We start from the raw sequence: 26,886 nt of genomic DNA, 5'->3' as shown, positions 1-26,886 counted from the left end.
AAATAAATAAATTTTGATTATCGATTTACCATACTAACTAAAGAAACTAAAGATAACTTTAAAACGTTTTGCAAGAATTCAAAGCATTCAGTTTTGCAGTTTCAAAGTTAATTTAAATGATGTTTTTTTTTTTCAAAAATCCGGATGGGTAGGTAATGTAAAAAAATTAAGATGGATTCATAAACTACAAGTGTACATTTACTATGCAACATTTTGAGGTGACATCATCACATTTTTGATTTAGATGGGTGGACAAACTTTGGTTAGCGTTTTATCATTTACACGATATTCCTCAAATACACATACAGGCTGATTCAGCGTAAATGACGAACTGACTCACTGACTTGTCCCTGTGGGCACCTCAAAATACATTTTTCTTCTGTTTCTTGATTCATAGTAGAATTTAAAAAGTATCGTGAATCCAAATTTGCATTCTTATGTCATTGTTAATTTTGAGCACAGTGTCAAAAAAATGTTCTAGTGGCGACAAACTTGTACGCTCAGAAATATCCCGAACGTAGCCATCCAACAGATAAAACTTTCAGAAGACTTTAAATTAAATTACGAAACGTTTGGTTTGTGAGTAAACGAAAAAAATGTAACCGCTACACATTTGGACAACGAGAGAATCTTCTCATTGTCGGTTGTTAAAGACTAACAAGTTCCATCCGTATCATATGCAGTTAGTTCATAAACTACGAGAGACTCAGTACTTTTCATGAAAATTAGCATTTCACAATGTTGTTCGGGAACAGTTGCTAAATGATCTCAATTTTATCAGGAACATTTTATTTAATGATTAATCTAAATTTTCTAACAATGACGCTGTAAACAAACACAATTACATTATGCACAAGAAAATTCACGATGGATTTCTGAAACTCATTTTCAGAGAATTATTTCCATCAATTTTTATTTTGAACGTAATGAGTTACAGTGACACTTTGTTTTGACGTTTTTGAAACAACAGACTTTTGTGATATTTTTGGAATTATGGTGTTAATCAAGGAATTAATGAAGAATGTATTTTGGGTTGCCGCTAATCACAGACTGTGAAATCATATTCGTCATTTAGGCGGAATCACTCTGTATATATGTATAAAATTTGACAGTATGACTCATCGGTTTAGAGAGCCTAGAGAAGAAGAAACGCTAGAAGGTGAAAAATTAGAGGGGCGGAAAATTGTCAAAAATACAAAAATGTAAAATAACGGATAATAGAAATTAATTAAAAACTGATCCACCACATATCCATCTACTGGATCTGAGTCAAAGGGAGTTTTATGAGATAGCAGCAAGTAAATTGGGTGCCTAACAAAGAAATAGAAAATGGATTGCTGAGGGATAATATTTTTGAAAGTACTTTCAATGAATGTAAAAATTTCGGTGTAAATATTTCAACAGAATTTGAGGAGAAACGAAAAAGGAAAATGCAGAAATTAGATAATCAAGAATCAGTTGACGAAAACATTAATTTTTCAGAAAAATACTTGTATACAGTGGAAATGAAAGCGATATTAGACGTTCTGATCTCACATCCAAAATGAAAGTATGAAAAATTGAATGAAACTGATATAAGTGCTGCACAAATATCACCAGAAATATTTAGCTTTAAAAAACAAGTAAATGATTCCAATAATTTCCGATATTAAGGCAACTATAGCTTTAGATCTTTCAAAATAATTCATAAATACGGTTTAGTTGGATGGTACCCAATTTATCAGGTGCTGCAGCCTTTGGGGAAAGAATTAAGTTTCAGTAAAATTAAAACAATAATTAAAAATTATTTAACATCCTCTCTTGGTCAGGATAAGTTGTCGGACATGCCTAGTCTTTACATTGAACAAGAGTCATGTAATCAAATTGATTTTGAAAAAAATCATTGACGATTTTGCTTCAATGTGAACATCTGATTGATGTTGCTATGTGGTAAATTCAATGTATGGTTAGTTAACTTGAAATTGACAAAAACTATTGGCAAGAAGCCAATAAATTTGGTCCATCAGTAAAGAAACGCTTAATTTTGCATTCAATTAGGTACTTAAATTTTAAAGGCAAGACGAGCCGAATGAACCAATATTTGAAAGATACTTTGATGCTTTAAATTTTACAAGTAGGTATTACCTACAATTCTAAGCAAATAAGCACTATAAAAGTTCGATTTTTTTATCATTTGATGATAGAAAAAACTCAAAACATTTTATAAAGTGAGACAAAGTATTAAAATACTTTTCAACTAAAGCGGTCAGCCCCCTTGCCGTTTAGAATTTTTGATTTGGAGGGTGTAGAAATCCGGGGGCAAAGCAACAACGTCAAATTGATTTGTTTTTAGATTTATCTCAAAATAAACCACCAATAGGGTGGCTTCACTTCACTGAAATGCCCTGTACATTACATTTAATAGGCGCCAATTTTGGTTTATTAGGTACTCTTTTGTAACAGACGTTTTGACTATTATATTATACTACAGACTATACAGAGGAGGAAAGACAATGTAAAAAGCATTCATATGTAAATTTGGTGGCCTGGTCGATTGTTTACGAAAACATTTTCTGGAACCTGGGACGGAATTGGTCTGTAGATCTGGGACAGACGACAGTGCGACCTTGAGCGGGACGACAGGTTGCTGTATGTAAACACGTGATCAGGATTCACTCGTGTATCGTCTTGTTATCATGACCGAAGTCGATTGCGCAGCACGTTTGTTTGCAAACAATGAATATTTTTCGTTAGTTTCGTGGTAAAACAAATGCTTTAGACTGAATATAGTAATAAAAAGAAGGAAGCAACAATGGTTAGTTTATCGAGAAGCTTCAACACCAATTCTGGCGTAAGTAATAATGTGGCACTGCTCATAACCTCAAACTGACATTGATAAATGAGTCATCTTTATAAATAATCTTAAATGTTTACAGGGAGCAACATTTTTCAGTGAATCTGGAAATATGGCAGATTCAGAATACTTACAACCAATTTTGGAGTCATATGGAACCTTTAGACCGTTAAATACAGTGCCAGCTTTTAGCATCCATTTGTTAGTTACACTTGCCTTAGAAATATTGGCAATTATCTATGCAGTTAAGCATCCAGATGAAAGTAGTAGATGTCAAGAGTATTTTATAGTTATTTATGTTCATGTGGGGTTGTGGTTCATAACATTGGTTAGTTTGTTTTGAACAAATTTGGTTCTGGGTACTTAATGAGGTTGTTTCAGATTGTTGATCAAGTGGCGCGCAAAAAACACTACAATATGCGCATATTAGGTTATCTAGAATTTTATAATAACACGGCAGTGCATCATCGTCTTCCCTTTTATACAGTCAGCTTATGCAGTGCTGTTCTGGTGCTAATACAAGCATTAATGCAACAGTACTATCCTGACAACTTTGCTGAAAAGTGTATTAATGGAGGAGCCATGTCGCCAACAGGTTACTTATGTGCCTTAATCACATTTGAGTTTTGTTTAATTGCAGGCATTAATATTAATTACATAAGTATGAATGTGGATAATAGTTTTAAAATTATAATCAATTGTTTTAAATTTTAGTAAAAGTTCGCAAGTTTAACAAGCAAAAAGCACCTCCTGATGTGCAGAAAGAAGAATGGAATGCTTGTCAAAGTCCCGAGGCTACTGAAGTTGGATCTCCAATGAGAGGAGAAAAATTACATGACTTTTTGCAGAAGCAGGCGGACCTAATACGATTTTTAAAGGAACATAATGCAAAGTTGGGGGAAAAGTTAATGGTGTTGAGTGCGCAACTACAGGCAAGAGCATGACCAGAGTATGTTTACTAAGTCAAAGTTTGTTGTGATACTGATCCAGTAACCACTTTTTTTTTATTACTTTTTATATTGTTGAATAGTGATGTGTGCATTATAATTTGAGCCACTTTATAGTTACATAATGTATAATATGTATAAATGATGATAATAATAATGCTAATTTTTGTATGTATGTAAAATATAACTGGAATACTAGCATAAAGAGATATTAATTTAGTCATTGTACAGTTTCAAATAAGAATATATAGTGTTTGTGGTTTTATTTAATGATCAATACTTTAGTTATTGGTGGAGACACATCTGCAACAACGCTAAATTCAATGCAAACAATATACCCACCGCCGTTGGAAAAGCGACCGTGCAAGTATGGGTGGATGAGTTAACGCATAAATTTTGGTTAGTGCTCTATTTAGGGTGATAACTGATAATAATGTTAAAGATGTGCCCCAAAGTTCAAAGCAATTATTTTAGTAGTTTTTCCACAAAAATCTACATACGGGTTAAAAATACGAGTGCTTTGATAAATCACAGGTGTACAGTAGTATTTTGCACACTTTGGATAGGATTTAGCAAAATTTTGAATTGACGTCAGAAGTTTTTGGAGGGGGTAAATATATACATTTTTGAACAGCGAATTACCGTAACCACTATAATCTTACCTACCAAAGATTTCAGGGCAATCGGTTTCGTATTTTCTAAAATAAAGTTTCAAATTTTGTTGTGAAATATCGATTCCACTGTTGTTCCAAAAGTCTAGATATTGAAGATAAAAAAATGACAAATTAATAAACAAGTACAGAAGCAAATTATTTACAAAAATTAAATGGGATCGACGGAGCAAAATTTCGAATTCTTGATGGGGATGAACAGATGATTAATTTTATTTTAATCGTCTACACGATAGTCTTGAAGTATACCCCAAACTGCAGAGGAAACCGTTCAATAGTTTTGGAGATTATTTTATGGCGTAATAAAATTTCCGACAGTTAACAGCAGACGACAGAAACGGAAATGGGAGACTGACATTTTCGTATTATGCTGACCATAAAATGTGGAGAAAATATGATGTCAAATTCAAATACATTTGATTACAATGTTGTCGTAAAAATTGAAAAAAAAGCAGAACAAAGATTTGGTGGGAGTACAAGCGGGATTTCTGCTATGTGAGCTGCATATTTTTATATATTTGTAGGTTTTTTTACGTAAGCCAGGGAAGTATTCTGTAATAGGATCCAATTGGTGAACGGCCGATTTCTTGTTTCCTGGATGTTTCATACATTCTTGAATATAAAAAAGTAGATCTTTCGTTTCCGTCCGTATGTCGTTTGTTGGTCATTGTATGTATTAGAAAAGTATTTTTCGAAACTACTGAACAGAGTAGATACCGTAAAACGTTAACGTTACAGTATTGCAAGATCTTTAAACAACAAAGAATTTACATAATGTTAAAATATCCGTCAACACAAGTTATTATTATTAATTGGATCAAAACAAGTTTGTGGACCGAATACCTCACATCATACATGACAAAATACATTGGAAATAAACACAAGAAACAGATTAGGTAAGTATAGTCGAAATCAAAATAAAGGTGCTCTTGGTGAGTGCGTGTTTCAAGAAAAGCATATTCTCAGGTTGTAGAATATATACATAAATTATAAATAATAAGCACAAAATACCCCTCCCTGCTTCAAGTCTACGATGATAGTAATTTAACTGGTGATTATGTAAAATAAAGCGACAATTTTTCAACTACAACTACACACGAACTGCGAACGAATTTACCAGACTAATGGCTATTAAACTGTCTAGTTAAAAATAATGAATCACAATACACGTGTCCCACGAGTAACTCGTCAAAATTTCATAACCCATAAGACTGGCAAATTGTTAATAAAATAATCTATAGGTACTAATTAGTGATTACATTTGTGGACGACTATGGAGTCTACGTCATTTCGTTAAAATATAGCGCCATACGGTAATTTTTTAGCAAGCACCAAGGACTGAATTTCGCTGTTATCATCCATCTTTGGAAGTGTGAGCGGTTGATTACATTATCGAAACGATGTTTTTTAAATGCAGTTTCGCGGTCATTTTCATGATCCTAGAGGCATCTTCATCAAGGAGAGGAAAATTTAACTTATATCATGTGCTTATATTCAGGTTTTTATTTTTTGCAACATGTGTCCTGTATCTTATGTTTTTTTTAGTTACTCTGTTTCAGCAACTTTTTTTCTAGGCTACATAAAGTGTTAAAGTATGAACTGTACAAGTGTCTCCTTATAATATCTAATGTGTATGTTCCAAATTTGTTTCTGGATACATTTTACAAGTTTATTGGTTTTAATATCCGTTACTTCCATGCTCAGTGGTACATACAGTTATTTTCTTGTGCGGTAATATATTTTTGATTTTATTCAATGCCGTTTGATAGTTGTCACTTATATAATAATACATATACATATTTATTTGTATTTCTGTTTAAAGTAAGTTAAATACAAAATAATTATTATAAATATTACAACATTTTTTTTATATCTTAAGAACGGACGGATTTTTTTCTAATTCAGAAACTACGCATATTAAAAAAAACGACATAAATTAAAGTGTTTGGAAAGACCACTTTCCGAAATTTGTTAAGTAAGTCACATTTGTACGCTTGATGCTTTTACGCAAAGAATAGAAGATATGGAATTAGTTTATTTTACGTAATGTAACATTGCTACGAGTAACCCATCGTATATTTTAAAATAATTAAACGTAAACAAACACTCTAGTGGTAAAGCAGCACAAAGCACCGATTTAACATATGAACGTGGGTATATCTACCTCTTTCGTTGATCTTGGTCACTGTGTGAAAGCAAAAGTGTTAACATTATATCCACGCTCGTGAGTGGCTTAATTTACATCTCCACAGATCTGAGACCAGTTGTAGAAATGTAGGTTGTTAAATTAAAAGTGCAAGTGATGAACATGAAGTTGACAACTTTTGATCTTTTTGTGTTTTATTTATTCATTTCTAACTGTGTTTGGTGCCAGGAAAAAAATCCATTTACTGGTTAGTATTTTTTTTTGTTCAAGGTCTGGTTTAATTATTTAACATTCCGTTCTTTCATGTCGTTTTTTTTCATTACTGTTTTCTTTCTACCTTTTATAATTTTGTAAAACTAAAACTTCAATTAGTGTTTACGAAGGCAGATTTTTTCGCTAATTTTATAACAAATAGCGTACCCATATAATAAATTGGCCGTTTTTACTTAAAGGGTTTTGGCAATTTTAGGGATTCAAATTTATTATACGTTATAAGGTTAATTGAATTTACACATCTTCGTAATCTGACTGTTTTATTGATTTTAAAGAACACCAGAGTAAGTTTGACACTGATTCAAGTAATAAAATAAATTGAATGTAAATTTATACTAACTAATCGGTATCTTAAAAAACAATTCGATTGTAAATTCACGATAATAGAATTTTTTATGAACTGGAGTTAAAACACAGCGTCATTGAAATAATATTGTCCTGTTGGTTGGCTGTAGGTAAAATGATTTTTTTTTTACTACAAATCTGGATTTTCGAGACTAATATTATTATAATAAACAGTTTATTATTATCATTCTTTTTAAATTTTTGGTGAAATTTTTCATCACGTGTTTTGAAATATCAAAATCCCAATTATTTATGGAAATTTCGGAACGCAGTTTTTATCACTGTTTTTATCTTGCAAAAGTCTAGATATTACAGGAGAAACATTGCCATTTTTTTGTCGATAAAAAAAAGTCCTACAATGTTTTTCCTAGTGTTTTGTAAGCTGAAAACAGTGGTGAAAACCGAGTTCCGAAATTTTTGTAAATAATTGAGATATTGATTTTTAGAAATGCACAAGGAATATAGGTACAAAAAAAACGTCTAAATTAATTTACTGTTTTACAGTTAACAAAATAGAAATAAATAAATAATACAAAATCCTTTTGCTTTTATTCCAAAATTTTGTCATTTTTAATGATATAAACTATATGTCAGGTGCTCCTTAAAGACTCCTAATTTTTCGTATTTTAAAAGCCGTCTGCGCAATCAAATTCTACATTTTTATTAAAAATTAGCTGCTAACGATATATGCAAACTAAAAAAAAACTAATTCTGTTGTCAGTGTGTGGTAATAACGAGGATTTAAATGTTATGGACATTATTTCTTTTTATATTAATTTAAAGTTCAATCAAACTTGATATTTCCACTGCATTTAAAGTTTTAATCAAATGGTTAGGTAACGCTAAATTTTTCATTACGTGTTTTCAAAAATCAGTGTCTCAGTTATTTATGGAAATTTCGGAATGCGGTTTTTTGGTTTTTATCACTCTTTTTCGTTTACAAAATTCTAGAAATTACAGGAGAAACATTGTCAAATTTTTTTTGTTGACTTATAATAAATGAGATACAGTAAAAGGAGCTTATGTCAAAGAAACTGCTTTTATTCTATTTCATTTCCGATAAAAAAAGTCCGATAATGTTTAGCGTTTTGTAAGCTGAAAACAGTGGTGAAAACTGAGTTACGAAATTTTCATAAATAATTGTGATATTGATTTTTGAAAACGCGCCATGAAAAATTTCACCAAAATTAAAAAAAGATGACAAACTGTTAAAAAAATTGCCCCAATACCATAACAGTAAGTTTTAATAATGAAGGTATTACATTTTGAAAATGTGTTGAATACTCCACAAGAGCCAAAGTAGGTAGGACTTAGTATTCATAGTACAAAAAACGCATCATATAGGTACTTTTATTTATCTCTCCTTCATGACAATATTGCAACATAGATATTAAAGATGCTGCGATTTTTTCAAGAAGATTGTAATTAGAGAAAAAAATTGCGGATTTTGTTGATACTATCTAGTTTAAAAAGGAAAATGAAATATGATGTCAAAATTCTCATAAATTTGATAACTCGTCAGTTACATTCCTTACACTCTCATATTTACTTTCTATTATGTTTTTATAAGATAATTATTAAGGATGATTGCCAAACAATAAATAAATAGCATCAGCTAGTAAATTTCAAATTCTAAATGAGTAAAAAATTATATTTCTATGACCCCTTTTGTTAATTTCTGCTGCTAATTCTTTGTCAAGTCTTCAACATTTCACGAACGACGCTTACTTTTTGTAAATACAGAAATTATTTTTTTTGACATCTTTCCATTGTAAACCGGTGAAGTTATAACGAGTATAATAGTAAATAAATGTTCTCTGTAAGATAAAAAGAAAACACTGTGAGGTCATAGGTACATTTTGACAGAGTAAGGGTCATTGTTATTTATGTACTGTGTGGAACATCTTGCATAATTATCTTTACTTGTACTGGATTGCAAAAATTGTTTTCCAATTTTTCTTAAATGCTAATGACTGGCTGAGAACTGTTATATTAATCTAGCACAAGGTTGTTAGCATGCTCAACAATGTGCAGCATTCATTAACGATGTGATATTTTGAAGCAACAGCTATGCAATTCTGGTTGAGATTACAACATAAAATATATTAGTCTGCATACTCCAATTAAGAGAAATTTATACTTACCTTCCTGTTTACCTATAAATGACGTAAATACTTTGTAAGATAAAGGTGGATTTAATTATATTGATTTATCATAATTAAAATAAATTTAACAAAAAAAAAAAAACGTAAAACCCATATAATCATTATAATTGTTTGTTATATCATACACCATAAGTGAATATTATGCACTTTTTTCACTGCCAGTTAAATATAATTGTTCACATGCGTGTGGATAAATTGAAAACTAGCGCCTACATGATACGTAAATGTGTACTAAGTACCGGTTTTCAAGTTCAGCTATAATTTTTGGTTTTATTTTTAGTGCAAAATGCCATAGGTGAGGACCAAAAAGCCAAAGAAAAAGAAACACCCGGGAAAACTGCAGTTACAGGTTTTCCGAAAACGACGAAGCATATGTCAACGGATAAAGCAAGGAATCCGAAACTCGTCTGCCCGGGAAACGACGCACAATCCTCTTTTTTTTCAATCCCTTGTAAAGTTACCAAAGAATGTGTTCAATTCGGTAACAAAAACATGTTATGTTGTAACAATCGGTGCTTGAAGGGAGTACCGCCACCTCCAGAAGAACCTGTTCATAGTCGTGAGTAATAAAATTTTCTGCGTTGGCAATAACTGCAGTTTGAATTTCTTATTTGTACGATTATAGCAGTGGGGAATTACCTAATTGCAAGATTATCTAACTAGAATTTAAATGTCACTAAAGTTATTATGAGTGTGCAGATTTCCGATAACGATGCTAATCTTTGAAAGTTCATTTATGTAAGCATAAAATATTCCAAACTTTCTTTATCATTAAACTCACTCAAGATGAGTCTCGTTTCATTACCACTTACGTAATTTACTTCCGGTGGCAGTTTCTTTTATTTGGGACTAGTGAAAGTTACAAAAATGTTTTGAATCGTTACCGGTAACTTGTATGTAAGATTATATTGTACACATAAATGGTTGTTTTTGTTTACATCATAATTATTTTCATTATTTGCAGCAACTTTATTTGGGTTAATAGACAGAGTATGCCCCAGTGAACATATACCAGAACTTTTGGGAATAAAACAATGTAAATCTGACAGTGATTGTCCGCCTCGAATATGTTGCCCTGAGAAAATGCCAAGTGGAGAGATGGTTGGTTACTGTAGAACTCCAGAACCCAAATTAGATCGTTTACCAGTAATTAGGCCCTTCATGGAACGTACGTACAACCGGCAACAATCGGAAATCATTTAATGATATTTTTGTAGCTTTAAAATTAATAATGAGTTACATGCAATGTACACCGCCTCCGCCTGCATTGTTAGATCTATTCCCTAAAGAGTGTAACACGCCTTTGGACTGTTTCCCAAATTTGTGTTGTCAGGAAAGAGGTAAACAATTCTGTAGACCAGCAAAGCGGTCCCTATTAACACTTATTACAACAGTTGCACAGGTGTGTATCATAAATATATAGATATTATTGACACTTTACTTTCTAATTTTTAGCGAATAGTACCATCAGACGCAGCTCGCGATTTTATCAACAGAATTACATCTTAACAAGTGACTGAGTTAACTTTAAGTTGTGTGTGTGTTTAAATAAAACTTACAAATATATCAAGAGTGGTTTATTTTAACAAACTTCAAATTATATTTAAATTATGCAAATTATTCTTGAATGAGACATATTTGCTTAGTCGAGCTGAAATCATATGAAAATTAGTTATACCATATATTTATTTCATTAGGTTAACTTACCTTTTTAAACCCAATGTCAGCAGCATATTCCCTGAAACATTGTCGGCAGATGTTTAAGCCATATTTTCGGATTAATCCATGCCTGTTCGAGCAAGCTCGGCTAAAATAGAATAATAATTTTCAAGTTATTAAAATTGTAGAGTGTATCAGCTCGTTATTGTGCCATGTTTCTTGGTGTGGCACTTTGTGTTTAAAATGTGTGTACTTAAATATATCAAGTGCAGTAAATAAAAGTTTATTTATTTATTTAAAATTATAAATTCAAAAGTTGCTGTTTCGATTAAGTACAAATTTTAATTTAAACATTCCTCCGCCTTTTTGGAACATCCAAAATTTCAAAATAATGTAACAAAAATTGGGAAAATGTTTAAAAGAATGAATCAAACACGCTACTTTGAAGGTTATGTTAAATGTGCTTCATGCAATTTCGACAATAAAAAACATATAAAATTACTTACCAGGATCTTGAACCTTGTCCGTATTTACGTGGATGAGAGTACCAGATATTTTGGAAACCCATATTTGTTGCCCCTTAGTGCTTAAAAATTAACACCAGCCTTGTCCTGCAAGTTGACAAATGAAAAGAAAGATGGTCGCTACAGGAAGCGGAAAGAACTACTCCAGTAGCGCCATCGTGTTGTAAAACAAATATATACATATAATACATTCTGTATCGAGTTGTACAGACTATGAAGAGATGGCGCTAGGAGCACTGGTACGTTAATATTTTATTTCTGTTAAATAAATACAACTTTTAAGCACCTAAACCTCTGCAATTGTTAATTTTCAGTGCATTTAATAAAAAGAACAAAAAAATAGGTATATACACCGTGTGTGTGAAAAAAAAGCAGGTTAGATGTCTTATTTATTCAAGTCAAATGTTTTTGTCTACGATATTCAACTTTTTTTTAATGACATCCTATATATTTTTTGGAAATTCTTGTAAAGCTTTTTTTGCGAATTCACTGATATGTCATATTTTATTATAAAGTTGTGGTAAAAATTAATTTAACTTTTGTGTCAAAACGTCGGTGATGGATTAATTAATTTGCAAATTCAATTTCAAATTTAGTTATTTCATGTCAAAATTTATTTTAGCAAGTTTTATTTTGACAAATTTTGGAATTTTTTATAGTGAATTAAATAATCAAATTCCACAAAGGAAACAACGGAAATCTTTCTTAAAACAATAAACATTTTAATCAGAATCTGGTTCTTTATTATGCTCCTTACAGCCGTCTAGGTTCAACATCTCAAATTTTGCGACTATTTGATCGTCATCAAGTTATAGTTTTGATTTATTTTTATTTTTTCCGCAAAAAAAAATCATAACCATAAATATTTTCAATATTTTTAGCTAGTGTTTTTCAACTCTTTCGTCGATTTCAATGGTTTCGTCTATTAGAACTCGATTAAAATGTATAAAAATAGGAAAATAATTTCTTTGTGGAGGTAGTAATGTTGATAGGCTTCCTGAAAATCCTGACGCCACTTTGAATCACAAATACCTTGTCCCCCTCTCAGTGGACTTATTTGTGTTTGACGTGAATGTGCTTTCAAACTGTCTTGAACCAAAGATCTGCTCCATATTCCAGTAGAATTTCTGTGCACAGCCACTCCAGAAATTACATTTCTTATTCCTGATTCGCCCAAGAAAGTTCTGAAAAAGTTAGTTACATCTATATTTTTTGATAATGACAAAAAAAAAATCATCTCTTGACAGTTTATATCTTGTAGCAAAATGAAAACATTTCATAGTTTCTAGATTGCGAAAAAGTAGATCTCTCGTTCCATTTGTCGTCTGAAGTAAAATTTTAGTGAATTTTATGGTAAAACTATATGCAAAATTTATCTGATCATACCTAGCAAAAATTTGATGACGTTATTTCAAAATTTAGCCTAATAAATTATGTTCAGAATGTATAAAATAACCTGTTTTTTATATCTATCCTGTGATTTTTAACCTTATACGTCTGTTTTTGAAAAAAAAAAAAACACACAATTTTACGATTTCACTTATGAACAGCTTATGAATACTGTAAATGCTTAATCAAAATTCATCTGTTCGTTTCTTTCAAAACTGGACGTCATGTCAAAATTTTGCAAAGTATAAGTTAATTTCCTGAATTTTATTTATTTTTTTGTTGGAGCCCCTGACTTAAAATAAAGATATGTGTGAAATAAACTAAAGTATGTTAGCTAGTTGCATGTTTTAAGTGAATTTCTCCCTTACAAAATTTTCTGATGACGTCATCAACATTCTAGAAAGGATACATATAACAATTTGGAAACTCTAATACTGACAATAACACTATTGCATATATTCCCAAATTTTCTGGAAAATTGTCCCATTCAATCTTTTTTTGAGTCATTCTGTGTAAGCAATTCTAAATAAGGTGTCACTCACAATAACCACAAGCAACAGAATATCGAAGAAAACAATGGCGCATAATTTACGATTGTTTCTGTCTGTTTGACAACATACCTAATGTTTTGAACGCAATAAACTATTCATTAATATAAAAAAGAGTATATTATTATATAATATTTAAGTAATTTTAATATCGATTCTTGTGAGGTGATGTCATCAGATTCTTGGTGGGGGTGATTGGCGAAATTTTGGTTAGCGTTTTAGTACCGACATGGCATTCCTAATATACGTACAAAATTTGATAACAATCGGTTCAGTAGTTTCGGAGATTATCTGTCTAATAAAAATTGTCACCGACTAGAAACAACAGAGAAAGGGGAGACCACTTTTTTCGTACTTTTGGGGCGATCATTAACAAGGCGCGGAATAATATCTCACTCGCTCGATCCAGTGTTGCCGCGTCGATAGTTTGATTACAAATATATTTTTCTTTTGAACTATATCAACATAATATAACATTTCAAGATCACAAATCTGTGGTCCTGTGGTTGAAAAATTAAAAAGAGCACCGAGTATTATTATTTGAAGTAATATAGTAATATAGAAGTAGTTTTTTTACTAGCTGTAAACACTCTTAGAGACGCACTGGCTACGACGTTGTGGACCAGATCAAAGCGTCCCCGCTACTCGCCGTAAAACATACCTTACTTCAACTGGGGGATTGCAGCACTGAAATATAATTCCGCGCACTGATCATTAAACATCGAGAAACTATTAAAGTAGCCAGTCGCTCGATGGACTCTATTACAATACAAATTAGATAGAACTTACCGCGGCGTCGAAGCACAAAGCAACAAGTCAAGTTTGTAAAATAAATTATAAAATGTTATTAGGGAGGAATTTTTGTTAGTGGTACAGATATAAATACTTCTCGAGAAATGAGTGGTTTTTACTTTTAAACAAATAACTCATTTATAAGCCGTTATAATCAGATTTTGTAGTGTAATTTTTCCTATTTTTCTAAACCTGTCAGGCAATAGTTTTATTCAATTTGCATGTAACGGTGTACTAATAGGGAACAAATAAAATTATTTAACATTGTCAAAAATAAATTAATAGAATTAAATAAATTTATCCATGTATAAAAGTCCTGAACAAATAGCTTATATTCGTAAATATTCCAGATTATTGTAGTGCGTATATTTTGTAAAATGTTTCGCCGTTTGAGTCTCCGGAGACTTTATTTCATGCTAGAATAAATATTTAAATTATTGTGTAAATTCACAGTTGTATAATTTCTCTAATATTAATTAAAGTCGTTTACAAAGAAGAATAACCTTCTCGTTTGGCGAGGAAATGTATTTAATGTTAATATTTAAACAAGCCGGTTTGAGCACGTGTTTTCTTTGTAAAACTTACGCTTTAAAATTTTTATCTAAAATTAAATTTAACGATTGTTTAATTGTTTCTATCCTTGAACAATTTATAACAAGGCGCGGTCGAAGGACCTAGATGGCGAGAAAGATGACATCTGTTTTGTTGTCTCTAAAGAAAGAGGTTTAATGAGGGGAAACTTGGTTTGGGGAACTGCAACTTTGGACAAAGTGTTATATTTTCAAATTTATAAACCTCAATTCTTCCAGTTCGAAGCTCCAATCTCTTCATGGAAACTTGCCGGAACAAACTTTATTGTGTAAAGCTATACTTGCATTTCTAAAGCGACTTTCCACTTAATCAATTATTGTTCAACTAGAGTAAGAACTTGCTTCCATTCCAACTCATTAATATGGTTTCAAACCAACAAAAAGCTCTTTCCGAGCACGAGATATTGACAATTAACTTCACTAAATTTGAGCACGAGCAAATAACCGGATTATTTGTAGTTGTAAACCGAATCTCTGCGATTTCTTCTTCTAATTCCTTCATAATGCCATTTATGATTCTCGCGATTGTTCTGATTTGTCGATGCAGTAGGCGTATAGTTTATTATCGCAGTTTGACATTAACTGCACCCACTTGTTTTCTTTGCAGCTGATGCATTTGAAGTACAACTGGATCGGAAATAGAATATCCTGTGTTGGTCTGTTTAATTTCCGGTGAGTGTTTTTTTAGGTATTTCGAAAATGAAAATCCATATATCTATTAGGAATGTAAATAAGAAATTGCTACGTTTAATGATATTTATCTTTTTCATGTGCATTATTTACTTATCACAAATCACAATAATGGCAACCTGTCTTTCTAATAGAACGATTTCCAAAAAGTAATATTTTTACACTTATTCCTAAAGTTGTCATTTCAGTTTTTGACAGATTATCTCAATAAAAAGAAAAGCACTTGTAATGCTTGTTCACTTCGTTGACTTGTTTATATATGGTCTGGCGCGGAGTGTTAGTTCGCACCTATCCACCGATGATAGACCTCGATTAAAATTGTGCCTGTGTTTTTAGTGAGTTTTCTCATTGGAAAATGTTTCGTTCAACGTTTTACGAAGGACACATTATGTCATTTAAACATAAAAAAATTAAAACCTTCATGCGATTCAACCGCTCACCTTTCATCTGCAAAGTAGAACCCTCTGCCTAAGTCAGGTTTATGCAGCTACGTATTATGTGACTAAAGAAAAACAAGGTTTAAGCAATAAAATTCATTAAGCAAAAGTATAGGAGTATTTTATTTTATAAATATCATATTCCAATATTTTCACTACAGTGATTTTAGTCATTAACTGCGTTCGTAGAACAAACATGGACCTTGAAGTTCCTATATTTTAAGATTATTTAGAGTGAATTTTTGTGTAAAAACTTTCATTTATCTTTCGTTTTGAAGAAAACAAATATTTTTTTTGGCATTCTACCATCGTGCCAACGTCGAATGGACTTAATAAAACAGAAAACAAACCAGTAAAGAGCAAGTCAATTACGCCCTAAGTAAAATTTCCACAATCCTGAAAGCTACAACGAAAGCTTTATTTCTTAAGAATTGGAAGGAATCTGCATATCTGATTCCCAGGACTATTTGTCAACTGTAGAATTGTGCCGGTGTCGGAACTTGAAATGTGGCTGCAAAAGAAGAAGAAAGAACCTCGGCAATAACCGTAGCTACGAGACTCCATTTAAATGGAAATGATGGTCTACATCCGCAACCATTTACATCCTGTTATATCGGTTGTGACAATATGAATATGAGTATATTGATTGCGCAGGGTTCAGGTTTGCGCGGGAATCACGGCCCTTTATTAATCGACTCGTGAAGACACTCGGAATTCTTGAAAAATTGTTTTTTTTTCCGAGAATTTCCACTTTAAAAGGGACTGACTGGCGTAGGGGATGAAAAACAATGCAGTTTCACTTAAACGGAGCGTGTTTCAGAGAAATGCATTGTTTACAGAGAAAATCCAACAAGGTTGAGGAAATGACCCTTTTATTGTTTTGGATGAGCCTTGAAATAGAGTCGTATATTTAAATGAAGCACGTCGAGAGATGTTATCTGGTAAAATGCTCAACTTTTCCATTGTGTTCAAAAATTATATTTATACGTTTATAAATTGCAACGGTTAAAGCTCTTACTTCTTTGACAGCTCGCATTATTTAGTTAATTCCTCGACGAAGCCAATTCATTCACCTGAATGCCAGTTCGGTACATATAAATAGAAGACTGCCTTCCAATTTAATACTTTAATTAAAAACTTTCAAGTGCGAGCTAAAGCTTTTGCTTTCAACAACTTCCAATATTAGAATTCGGGAGATAGCTTGTAACTCTCACGTGATTAAAGGCAAAGTAAACCCGCACTTTGAATGACCAATCTAGGAAGAGGAAATCTAATTACTTAAAATAAATTAAACACAAAGTTTGTAATATTTAAGATGTAAAACATTACACATCGTTGTAGTTATGCGTTATCCGTTCAATTAAGAGAAAAACTAAAATTCAAACGAAAAATACTGAAACACTCATCTCTTTGACTGTAGTGACCGAATATTACTGATAAAAATTGGTCTAAGTTAATTTAGACAGAACTTCCCCTGCCCTTGAAGTAAGTAGGGACACTAGAAAATATCCAGCTTTTTTGAAGAATGATAAGATTTGATTTTGGGAAAATGTAGACAATACCAGTCACTGTGTAAACAAATGGCGTTCGAGGAGATCGAATCAGCAGTCTTAGTGTTATTAGTTCGATGGGATTTTTCTGTTTCATCGCTATGCTCGAGTTGCTAAACTGGTATAAAACGTTTTTGCTGAATTCGAAATTTTGTGAGGAAATTTGGATGGTTAGGATAAAACTCAAGGCGAATTCATAAATCACAAGTACAGGAGTATGTTATTTTATAAAATTTAAATTGTTTGAAGCAATATCTTGGCTTGGTAATACGGTTTTAGTTTCTAAGACTGTTTACAGAGGACGACCAAAAGTAAATATCTGATAATAGTTAATGGTTATTTAAATCGACATTGGGTTCACTTAATAAAGTGCACAGCTTTGCCCACTGTATTTTTGTTTTAACACGATATCGACACATTAAATTTTTATGTGCTATTTTTATTCCAACGTCTTTTCTTTAAATCTCCAAGCCTCGGGTCTCCCCAACCTCCGTCAAACATTTCATTTTTTAAATTTTGTACAAAATCTCTCATGCCCCGACGTTGTGAAATATTTGACTCCTCAAATGTGGTCTTCATCATCTTCATATTTGTCTTTGTAACATGGATTTGATGGCAAATCGGCTATTAGTTTGGAAGAAAAATAATCGAGACACTAGGTCAAGTATTAGAACAAACGTATACATATTTTTAGTGTGCGATTTATTAGTAAATTTAGTAACAGTACATTAACAGAATTTGAAGCAATAAAACCATTCCAAAGTCGACGTCAAGTATGTTTAGTGTTGAGTCGTGGCTTGTGAACAAACAGGCAGGTGGTGTTCACTTGTTGGAAAAGTAATGCCATGCATTCATTTTAGACAGCTGTATGTTCTTGTAAGGGGGTTGCCAATGGAACCGAACCGCAATTGAAAGTCTTTAGGTGCTTGAGAAGTCTGAGTAATATAAACAGGAAGTTTACTGTTCGTTGGTATATTGGCAATAAACGATAGAAAGATACTACAGGCAGATTCGACTGCAGCATGTGCAGCAGCGAGGATGCTGAGGGAGTATTAAATTTTAACATGAGAAAATAAGTTAGTTAAATCAACTGAAACAACGGTACATACAAAAACTGTGTTTTTAAAGTTTGTAAATAAGCAAGAACATACCACAGCTTTTAGTCAGAAAAAATAGTTTTATATGTTATTCAAACTTGTCAATTTTTATTTATATTGTAGGTACATTCGTAGTTTGTATTCTATACATGTTAAGAAAATATGGAAACTCAGACTCGACGGTAACGGCGGTCGGGCGGCGTTCGCTAAAGAAAAGCCTGGAAGCGGAAGTCGCGATGGATATTCCAGAAAGACCTCGACTGCAGAACTTCTAGAAGGAAAGTATAGGTTTAAAGCCACCTTTGAGTTATTAAGAAATAAATTGTTGACTTTTACCCACGCCGGTTTTTAATCACCGATTAACGTAACAATACTTGGATTTTTGCTGCAATACTGATTAGATGTATGTAGCTTTAAGAAAGTGATAATTTAAAATGTTGATAGTTCAGAAAACCATTGATAAAGATTATTGTGTGTCAATAGAATTAAGCTAACCAAATTGTTATGATTGTATCTTTGCATCATTTATTACATGTTAATTGCCGTTTTGATATATTGTGACACTGCAAAGCTTGCACTGATTACTATTTTGACGGAAGCAGAATGTTAAACAATAGTAGCTGATTGGCTGTTATTAATATTCCTAACACTCAAGTGACTTAAACTTCATATGGAAACTTGAGATTTAGAAAGTATTTATTAAAAGCAAGCGATGTATTACGATACAAATATGAAGAAGAAGAAATTGCGATAGAAAAAATAGTTTAAAATTAAAAAAATTCGCATACCAGAACACAAACAAACAAAATTATTATTACTGGAAAGGGGTTATTAGCAAGGATCGTTAAATATTTTAGACCTTATTTCTGTAAAAGACAACTATTATTTATACCTACTAATCGATTATTTATCATTAATTTATTAATTCAGTATAAATGTCTTGTCTAGCGAATTAATAAAATTGCAATTAGTGCTTCAAGATTTAAAGACGTTAAAAAAATAAAATAATGTAATCGTGGACGTTTTATAAAGAGTCGAAATTAGTTAAAAAGTCAGGAAATCGCGTTAAGCGTACTGCAGATATGATGACGAGGGCGTAAAGTAGGAAAAAAAAAACGTCCCATTTTAGTCAAGAGAACGCGAATTATCCGGAAATAGTCGAGCCATTAAAGTAATCCAATAACTCATTTAAATTACGTCTCATTTATGAACAAGGTTTCAACAAAAGAAAAAGATAGGATTTTAATTAGAGCATGACTTGCTGAATATTATATGTGGAGAAGGATACCGAGCAACGTCAGGACATTAACGAGTTATGATTGTAAAAATAATAGTGTTTTATTCAAAACTGTAACTATGGCCTAACTACAGAGTTAGGTTATACGATGAAGATAGATATGTTATTATGAGGATCGATATTATTTGCTCAGAGTCAAATTGTATTAAACAATTAATTTTCACCACCCACTGAGAGTCATGATGATATTAAATCCATGTATAACATAATATGCTAGTCGGTATTTAAAGGGAATATTGAATTGACGGCCTATATTATTAGCATTAGAAAAAAAATGATTAGACTTTCTGGGGCTTACTCATAAAATAATCGTTGTTTTAAATTTACAGTGTGATTTAATAAAATAAATATATATCGAATATCTACAGAAAATTAGAGAGGGTAAATTAGGAAGGGCTGGTCGAGGGAAACACTTTGGGCCGTGAAACCTCAGCGGAAACGTTAGAAAACAAACGTAAGTAAATTGTGAAAATCGAACTAACAGATTTTGTTCACGTAATAAAGATTGTTAGAGTGTGTGTAACAATTTAATTTTTATGTCGTCACGAATTTTAATATCAATTAGAAGTGCATCACATTCAGAAAATTTTTGCTAACTGAAATATACAGTTCAGTTGTTTTACAGGTTTCTTAGAACTTTGAAGTCAACTTGAAGTTTTGATTGCACTGCAGATTAAAAACGTAATAAAAATATACTTATAATAATAAGTTAATATTATATATATTTCGGATAAAAGATTTGTATGTAACTTTGTAACCGCCGATTGAATGAAAAATTGGTTCCCAGTTGTCTTGTGTACATGGATTTGCAAAATAAATAAGCTATGGCGAACCTCAAGTTGTCTTTACGCAAATACCATATAAGCTTAAAGGAGTCTAGTTTGCCGCAGCGTGAAGGGAGGGATTTAAAAGATACCAACTTAATTTTCCTTGTGACTGCCCTGCTACCCACGTAATCTGATAAGGCCAGTGTGAACCCCTCGCCAATATTAGATCTTACATGGTGTCTCCAGTTCTCTTTTAAGTCAGCTCTTTATATAAGAATTATATTTCTAAGTTTTGATCCAGTTTCTGTCATATCACTTTATATGTAAACTACTAATCTCGGATTCAAACGAATTTCTGAGCTTGATTCTTGATATCCAGTCACGCACCAACACGCTTATCTCAGTTAAATAGCTGAGCTTTCTGTGCATGATATTGATGTTTGGCTTTAGTAAAGTGAAAATAATTTCCCGTTGAGCTCCCAGCATTTTGATGCAAATTTTATTTGCAATTACACTTTAGCAGATCTGCGTTCAAATGGAGCAACAAAATCACTCTTCAGCGACATTTTATACATTTAAATTTTGACAAAGAGACAAAGTCGACGTTTTAACTTTGAGTTATGGGTGATTCATCCACTATGAATTATTCTGCAAAGGTTAATGGTATTATTCAACAACGCCCATTCATTTATTTATCGACGGTTGTTATGAAAACGTTTTCCACTGTTTATCTAACGAACGACAAAAAATCCTCTAGTTGTCACAAATAGAGGTTGTTATATAAGCGAAGAAAGTGTTGTAATTGAGACCATCGGGCGACTTGTTGTTTTCATGTTTTTGCGACGTTTCAAGACCTTTATAAAGTACGAAAAAAGTGGTCTCCCGTTTCCGTCTACGGATTATTAAATTTTGTACCACAGTAAATTTTATTTAATTTTTATAAAATAATATACTTTTGTACTTGTGGTTTATGAATACTTGTCCAATTTTTACCCCAGACATTTAGATTTTTGGGAAAAAATCAGAACTGTATAGCAACACTTTGCAATTTAATTTGAAACTGTACAATTGTGAAATCTTAGGCATAGTAATTTGTTAATCAAAATTTATCCGTTTATCCACTCCCAAAAAATTGATAGCGTCATTTAAAAATTTTTAAAATTACTTATAGGTATACGTTGACTTAAAAAAAAATAATGAAGCAATTTATTTCACTGACTAAATCAAGAACGATTCACTTCATTTTCCCGAAATTTTGGAAATGCGTCAGTATTGTTATTATTAGTATACACGTATCCTTTAAAAAATGTTGATGACTTCATCACAAAATTTTGTAATAGAAAAACTTACTCGAAACACATTCGTAGCACATTTCTTTACATTTACTTTACCATTACATATATATATATATATATATATATATATATATATATATATACTTAACTTATAGGTTTCTCATAAAAAAATAAAATTCCCAAAATCAAATTTCATAATTTTTCGAAGAAGTGGGATATGTTTTATTGTATTTCAGGGGCCAGGGAAGTTCTGTCGAAATAACATTTGACCAATTTTTAGATAACAGAATTACAGACCAATAAGTGACAAGAATCATAAAGAGAGAGAGAGAGAGAGAGAGAGAGTATAAAGACGAAATGACCTTATGAAAAAGAAAATACCATAGAAGTTAACATCAACTTTATACACACTAATTTTTAACAACAGTGCAAATCAACATTACATGGATTTAAAAATACATATAGGTAGATAAGATTTAAAAAATACTAATTAAAAAAGTTTTCAAATCACCATATAAATTTTAAACAACATTTTATAACGACATATTCTTGGTGAGGAGGAACAGAAAAAAGTTGCTTAGAGTTTTACCATCTACATAACAGACTCAAACACACCCAACAACTCACAGAGTCGGAGAACACATGCCTAAAATTTCGTTAACAAACAGAGAGAAACGGAAAATCGACATTTTCGTACTCTATAAACTGCGAACTGTTGAGAAAACAAGAAATAAAAGTTTAATCAAAATAACCCTGCTTGGAAATTAAGATCATTCTAAAGTTACTTAATTTAAATGAAATTTCAATAAAAAAAATATTCTCAATAAACTCAAACATTGAAGGCCACTGTTTTGAATTGAAATGATTATCTGAAACTTTTTGCTGATTTAGTGAATTTCTTTTAATTGCAGTTAATTACGACCCAAATACAAACATGTTAAAAACAAAATTTAAATTGAAGGCGGTTCGTAATAAGTAGGGATGTACCGACTAGTGGCCGACCGGTCGGATAAGCCGACTATTCGGCCGTTTTTCATCGTCGGCTGCAGTCGGCGACTGGTCGGCTAAACAGCCGATCGGTCGACTTTTTTTATTAAAATTAAAATAGTATATAAAACAATTAAACCCGGTTTACAGAACCTCAATTAAATATTTAATTGCGATTTAATTACTAAAAAAAATTAAATGTTAAAATTATCCAAACAAATTTAACACATTTTTTGGAAAACAAAGAAACTTTAGTTATTCCTTTTATTAAAATAAAACACATTTTTAAGGTAGTCAGAGAAATAGAAAAAAAACACACTGTCTGTCGCATTTATAAACCGGTTTTAGCAAAGCCGAACAGTCGGCCGACTAGTCGGTTTTTACTGGCCGAACAATCGGCTAGTCGGTTAGTCGGCCAGACCTACAGTCGGTACATCTCTAGTAATAAGATAAAAATCAAAATTCGATGTAATTTTTATATAATTAACGTTGATATTGTTTATTAGATATTCCAAATTATTTTACTTAAAAAGGCAAATTTTAAAGAATAATATAAACCATGGCCGACTAGTATAAAGATTATGGCCTGTCCAAAGGAATGCCAAATGTACCATACGTGCTGCCATCTATTAATAATTCAAAATCGACAAAAGAATTATTAACACCTTTTGAAAGGCACAAAGGCATTCATACCCAAACAAACCACCATTACACGTTTTGAAGTCCCATAATGTCAAGTCAAATTAAAATTATGCTAAATTATTAAGTGTAGTTATTAATAGATGGCAACACGTATCGTACCTCTTGGACAGGCCATAATCTTTATACTAGTCGGCCATGTAGGGTAAATGTGTACAAGAGTACGCACTTAGTGTAAAACTGTCAACAACTTTTTAATTTTTTTGGATAGACAAATTTTATGATATAGGTTCGTTATATACATGTTTAGAGATCAGATATATTTAATTGTACGCCCCAACACCACTATATTTTAAGAGTAATTTCAATTTTTGTCAAGATGTGTAAATGCGCACTCCTAGACAGTTCATTGTACAAGAGTCCGCATTTGGACGCTTATGAGTACGCATTACATTTTATGAAAAAATATTTGTTTCTAAGGTGAAAATAAATGGGAATAAGTGACTACAGACTACACATAAAACGGGAGACCTATTTCTTCGTACTCTAGGGGTCTTGAAAAGACGAGAAAACGTAAAAATAGAGAGTCGGTCGACGGACTCGATTACAACACGCTTAGGAAGTAAAAATAAAAAAAAAATCACCATAACCACCACCACACAACTTGAGAAACAGTACAAAGTAGTAAGTAGAGTTAAATAATTCATTATCGTATGATATGTATCTCCAAGACTATTAGACTACGTATTGAAAGCAATGCGCACTCTTATACAATACCTCGCTGCGCACTCTTGTACATTTGTACATAACCTAATGTTTTCAAAGTTAAAAGCTTTTGATGGACAGAAAGTGTAAAACTGTTAGTGTATAACGACACCTTAAAAGTTACAACTAATGAAAATTATTACTGTAAAATAAAAGAACTGGTACGTACCTTACAAAAAACTAAAACTATGAGCGGTAAAAATTACATCCACACAACGTGTGAACATAAAATCGTCAGTACGACCAAACTATAAACTAAATTCAGGTCACTTTTGCACCTTTATCTCAGGTTTAACGTTAAATTCTGAATGGTATAACTTCATCTTACCCAGATGGCACTAATAAGCAGAAATCATCAGTGCGTACTCTTATACATATGCGCACTCTTGTACACATTTACCCTATAAACATATTTATTAAGTCGTTAAGTAACGATTTCTACAATACAACTAATTCTCCCTTAACGTCTTTATTTTTATATCAGTTTAGAATAAAAGAATTGAAGAAATAAGGCACAGTATATCGAGTAACAAACCGATATATAAAGCCTAATAACTACCCTTAATTATCCCTTAATTACCCTTTAAATCCTAATTTCCTTTCCTTTCGCGTCGATCCTTGCAGACTCCTTCCTCATGGGACATCACATCACTCACCCTTGACTTTAAACCCGAAGCAAATTATTTTTAACAATAATAAATCACTTAAACAAACTAATTCACACAGCACACGTTCTTAACGCAGTCAAAACCGACAGAACTCCTGTGCGTAACACGTAAAGTGAACAAAAAATTCTAACCGTAACCGTATCGGACATTTTTTGCAGAATTTTTATCATCGACACATCGCACAGTAAATAAATCTTAATTAAAATACTACAACATAATTCATTAGCAGAGCATAATTTTAGCGTTGTGTGGATGAACAGACAATTCGCCAAAAAACAATTAGAAAAATTAAATTAAGTACGTGTTCGAAAAAAAATTATTTTTTGACAGTTATTAATGACACAACACAGAATTCAAATTTTTTACCACTTTTGCCATACCTATGTAAAACAGATTCAATGGGTAGGTATTCTAGTAGCCAAAGGACGGAAAATTAAACATTCGTTATTGACTGTAGTAAAAAATCTTCAATTAACTCTAATAAAACATACCTACAGAGGTTCCGTTTATACAACAAAGTTGTATGTTTTCTTTCGGAGCGTAAGTTAGGAAACTATTTTAATGGAATCTGTCTGGCTCCTTTCATATTTTCTCAATATTTCATAATTTTATATAAAATTTTATAAAATAATATAGTTTTCTATTTGTGGTTTATAAATCCGCTTTGATTGTTTACCCTAAGCATCTATATTTTTGAACCAGCATCGAAATTGTAGAACAACACATTTTACAATTTAATAACGTAGAAACCGCAAAACCGAATTCACTGAAATCTCGTAAACGTTTAAAGATTATTGTAAGCATGGTAAATTGTTAATTAAAATGTATCTGTTTATCTCCCCCTCGTATAATTTCATTACGTCATTTCAAAAATTAATTTAATACTAGATATCCAGAAATTACTGATGATATGCTTTTTAAGAGCGCGAAGAAGCTTACGCTTAGATTTACAGGTATGTACTTTTTTTACTATCTTTAGTCTTAAATAAATGTTTCAAAATAGTTGCATTATCAGCGTTAAATGCATCTTTATGTTATTGATTTTTCCATTTAATAAATTCCTTAATTTTTAAAAGATGGGTTATATTTATTTACTTAGAAATCAGGCCACGAATTTTTATTTTTAGTAACGAAAAGTTTAATTTCAAATGAAAGTATCAAATAAATCCGATCCGAGTCCATTAATTCGGAAAGTTCAAGGCATTCGCTTTAAAATTAAAATTTAACACACGTTTTGTTTTAGACAAAAAATGAAAATAAATGTACGCGTTTATGGAGAGAGTTGACGGTCATATTTTGTCAGGAGATTTGCGGATTTGATAATAATGAGGACAATAGGAGAAAAATAAAAAAAAATTAACGTTGTTTTTCCACATTTCCAAAATTGTGGGTTAGCTTGTGAGTTTCGTAAATATTTGCGTACACCAAATTTGTACGTTGAAAATAATAATCTATGGTACGCTGGACGTGTTCATCTCTTCGCAATGTATCAGAATTAAACCTCTCTGAAATGACTGTTTTGGTCTCCAGGGAGGCGTTGACGCTGCCTGTGTCCATTTTACTTTCGCTGCAGAAGTGGAGATTAGGGTTTCCATTCCCACAACCAGTGCTCTTGGGCAGGTAATCAATGCCAAATTATTAGATGCATATGTCAGATGCGGCTTGTCAGGTTTAATAAATCTGTCCATCCTTTGTCGGTTATCGCGATGAATAGTACGAAATCTGCGAATTCGCGTTGTTTGAAATGCATCACTATGCCCAAGGGAAATTTATTATGGGTGTGTGGAAATGGGAAACATTCGGTTCAAATAA

General features: G+C 31.8%; 3 protein-coding genes across 3 annotated transcripts; 2 read left to right on the top strand and 1 right to left on the bottom strand.

Annotated features, from left to right (window-relative positions):
* The first annotated feature begins 2,646 nt into the window (after positions 1–2,646).
* Positions 2,647–3,985, top strand: LOC135134076 (transmembrane protein 192). The gene is made up of 4 exons (XM_064062672.1): positions 2,647–2,830; positions 2,916–3,161; positions 3,215–3,494; positions 3,548–3,985. The coding sequence occupies exons 1-4, from the start codon at positions 2,792–2,794 to the stop codon at positions 3,775–3,777; spliced, it is 795 nt and encodes a 264-aa protein (XP_063918742.1). The 5' UTR covers positions 2,647–2,791; the 3' UTR covers positions 3,778–3,985.
* A 2,620-nt stretch (positions 3,986–6,605) lies between these two features.
* Positions 6,606–10,946, top strand: LOC135134051 (uncharacterized). Its single transcript, XM_064062640.1, has 5 exons — positions 6,606–6,844; positions 9,661–9,939; positions 10,345–10,548; positions 10,598–10,782; positions 10,836–10,946. The coding sequence occupies exons 1-5, from the start codon at positions 6,754–6,756 to the stop codon at positions 10,887–10,889; spliced, it is 813 nt and encodes a 270-aa protein (XP_063918710.1). The 5' UTR covers positions 6,606–6,753; the 3' UTR covers positions 10,890–10,946.
* Rps29 (Ribosomal protein S29) lies at positions 10,943–11,681 on the bottom strand. Its single transcript, XM_064062641.1, has 3 exons — positions 11,546–11,681; positions 11,088–11,187; positions 10,943–11,031 (listed from the first exon to the last, which is right to left on the bottom strand). The coding sequence occupies exons 1-3, from the start codon at positions 11,605–11,607 to the stop codon at positions 11,023–11,025; spliced, it is 171 nt and encodes a 56-aa protein (XP_063918711.1). The 5' UTR covers positions 11,608–11,681; the 3' UTR covers positions 10,943–11,022.
* Positions 11,682–26,886: the final 15,205 nt, after the last annotated feature.

This window comes from Zophobas morio, unplaced genomic scaffold (genome assembly GCF_036711695.1).
Source record: "Zophobas morio isolate AGI-343-1 ecotype UQ-CSIRO unplaced genomic scaffold, CSIRO_AGI_Zmor_V1 ptg000023l, whole genome shotgun sequence".
NCBI lineage: Eukaryota > Metazoa > Arthropoda > Insecta > Coleoptera > Tenebrionidae > Zophobas > Zophobas morio.
This window is presented reverse-complemented; position numbering and strand designations above follow the sequence as displayed.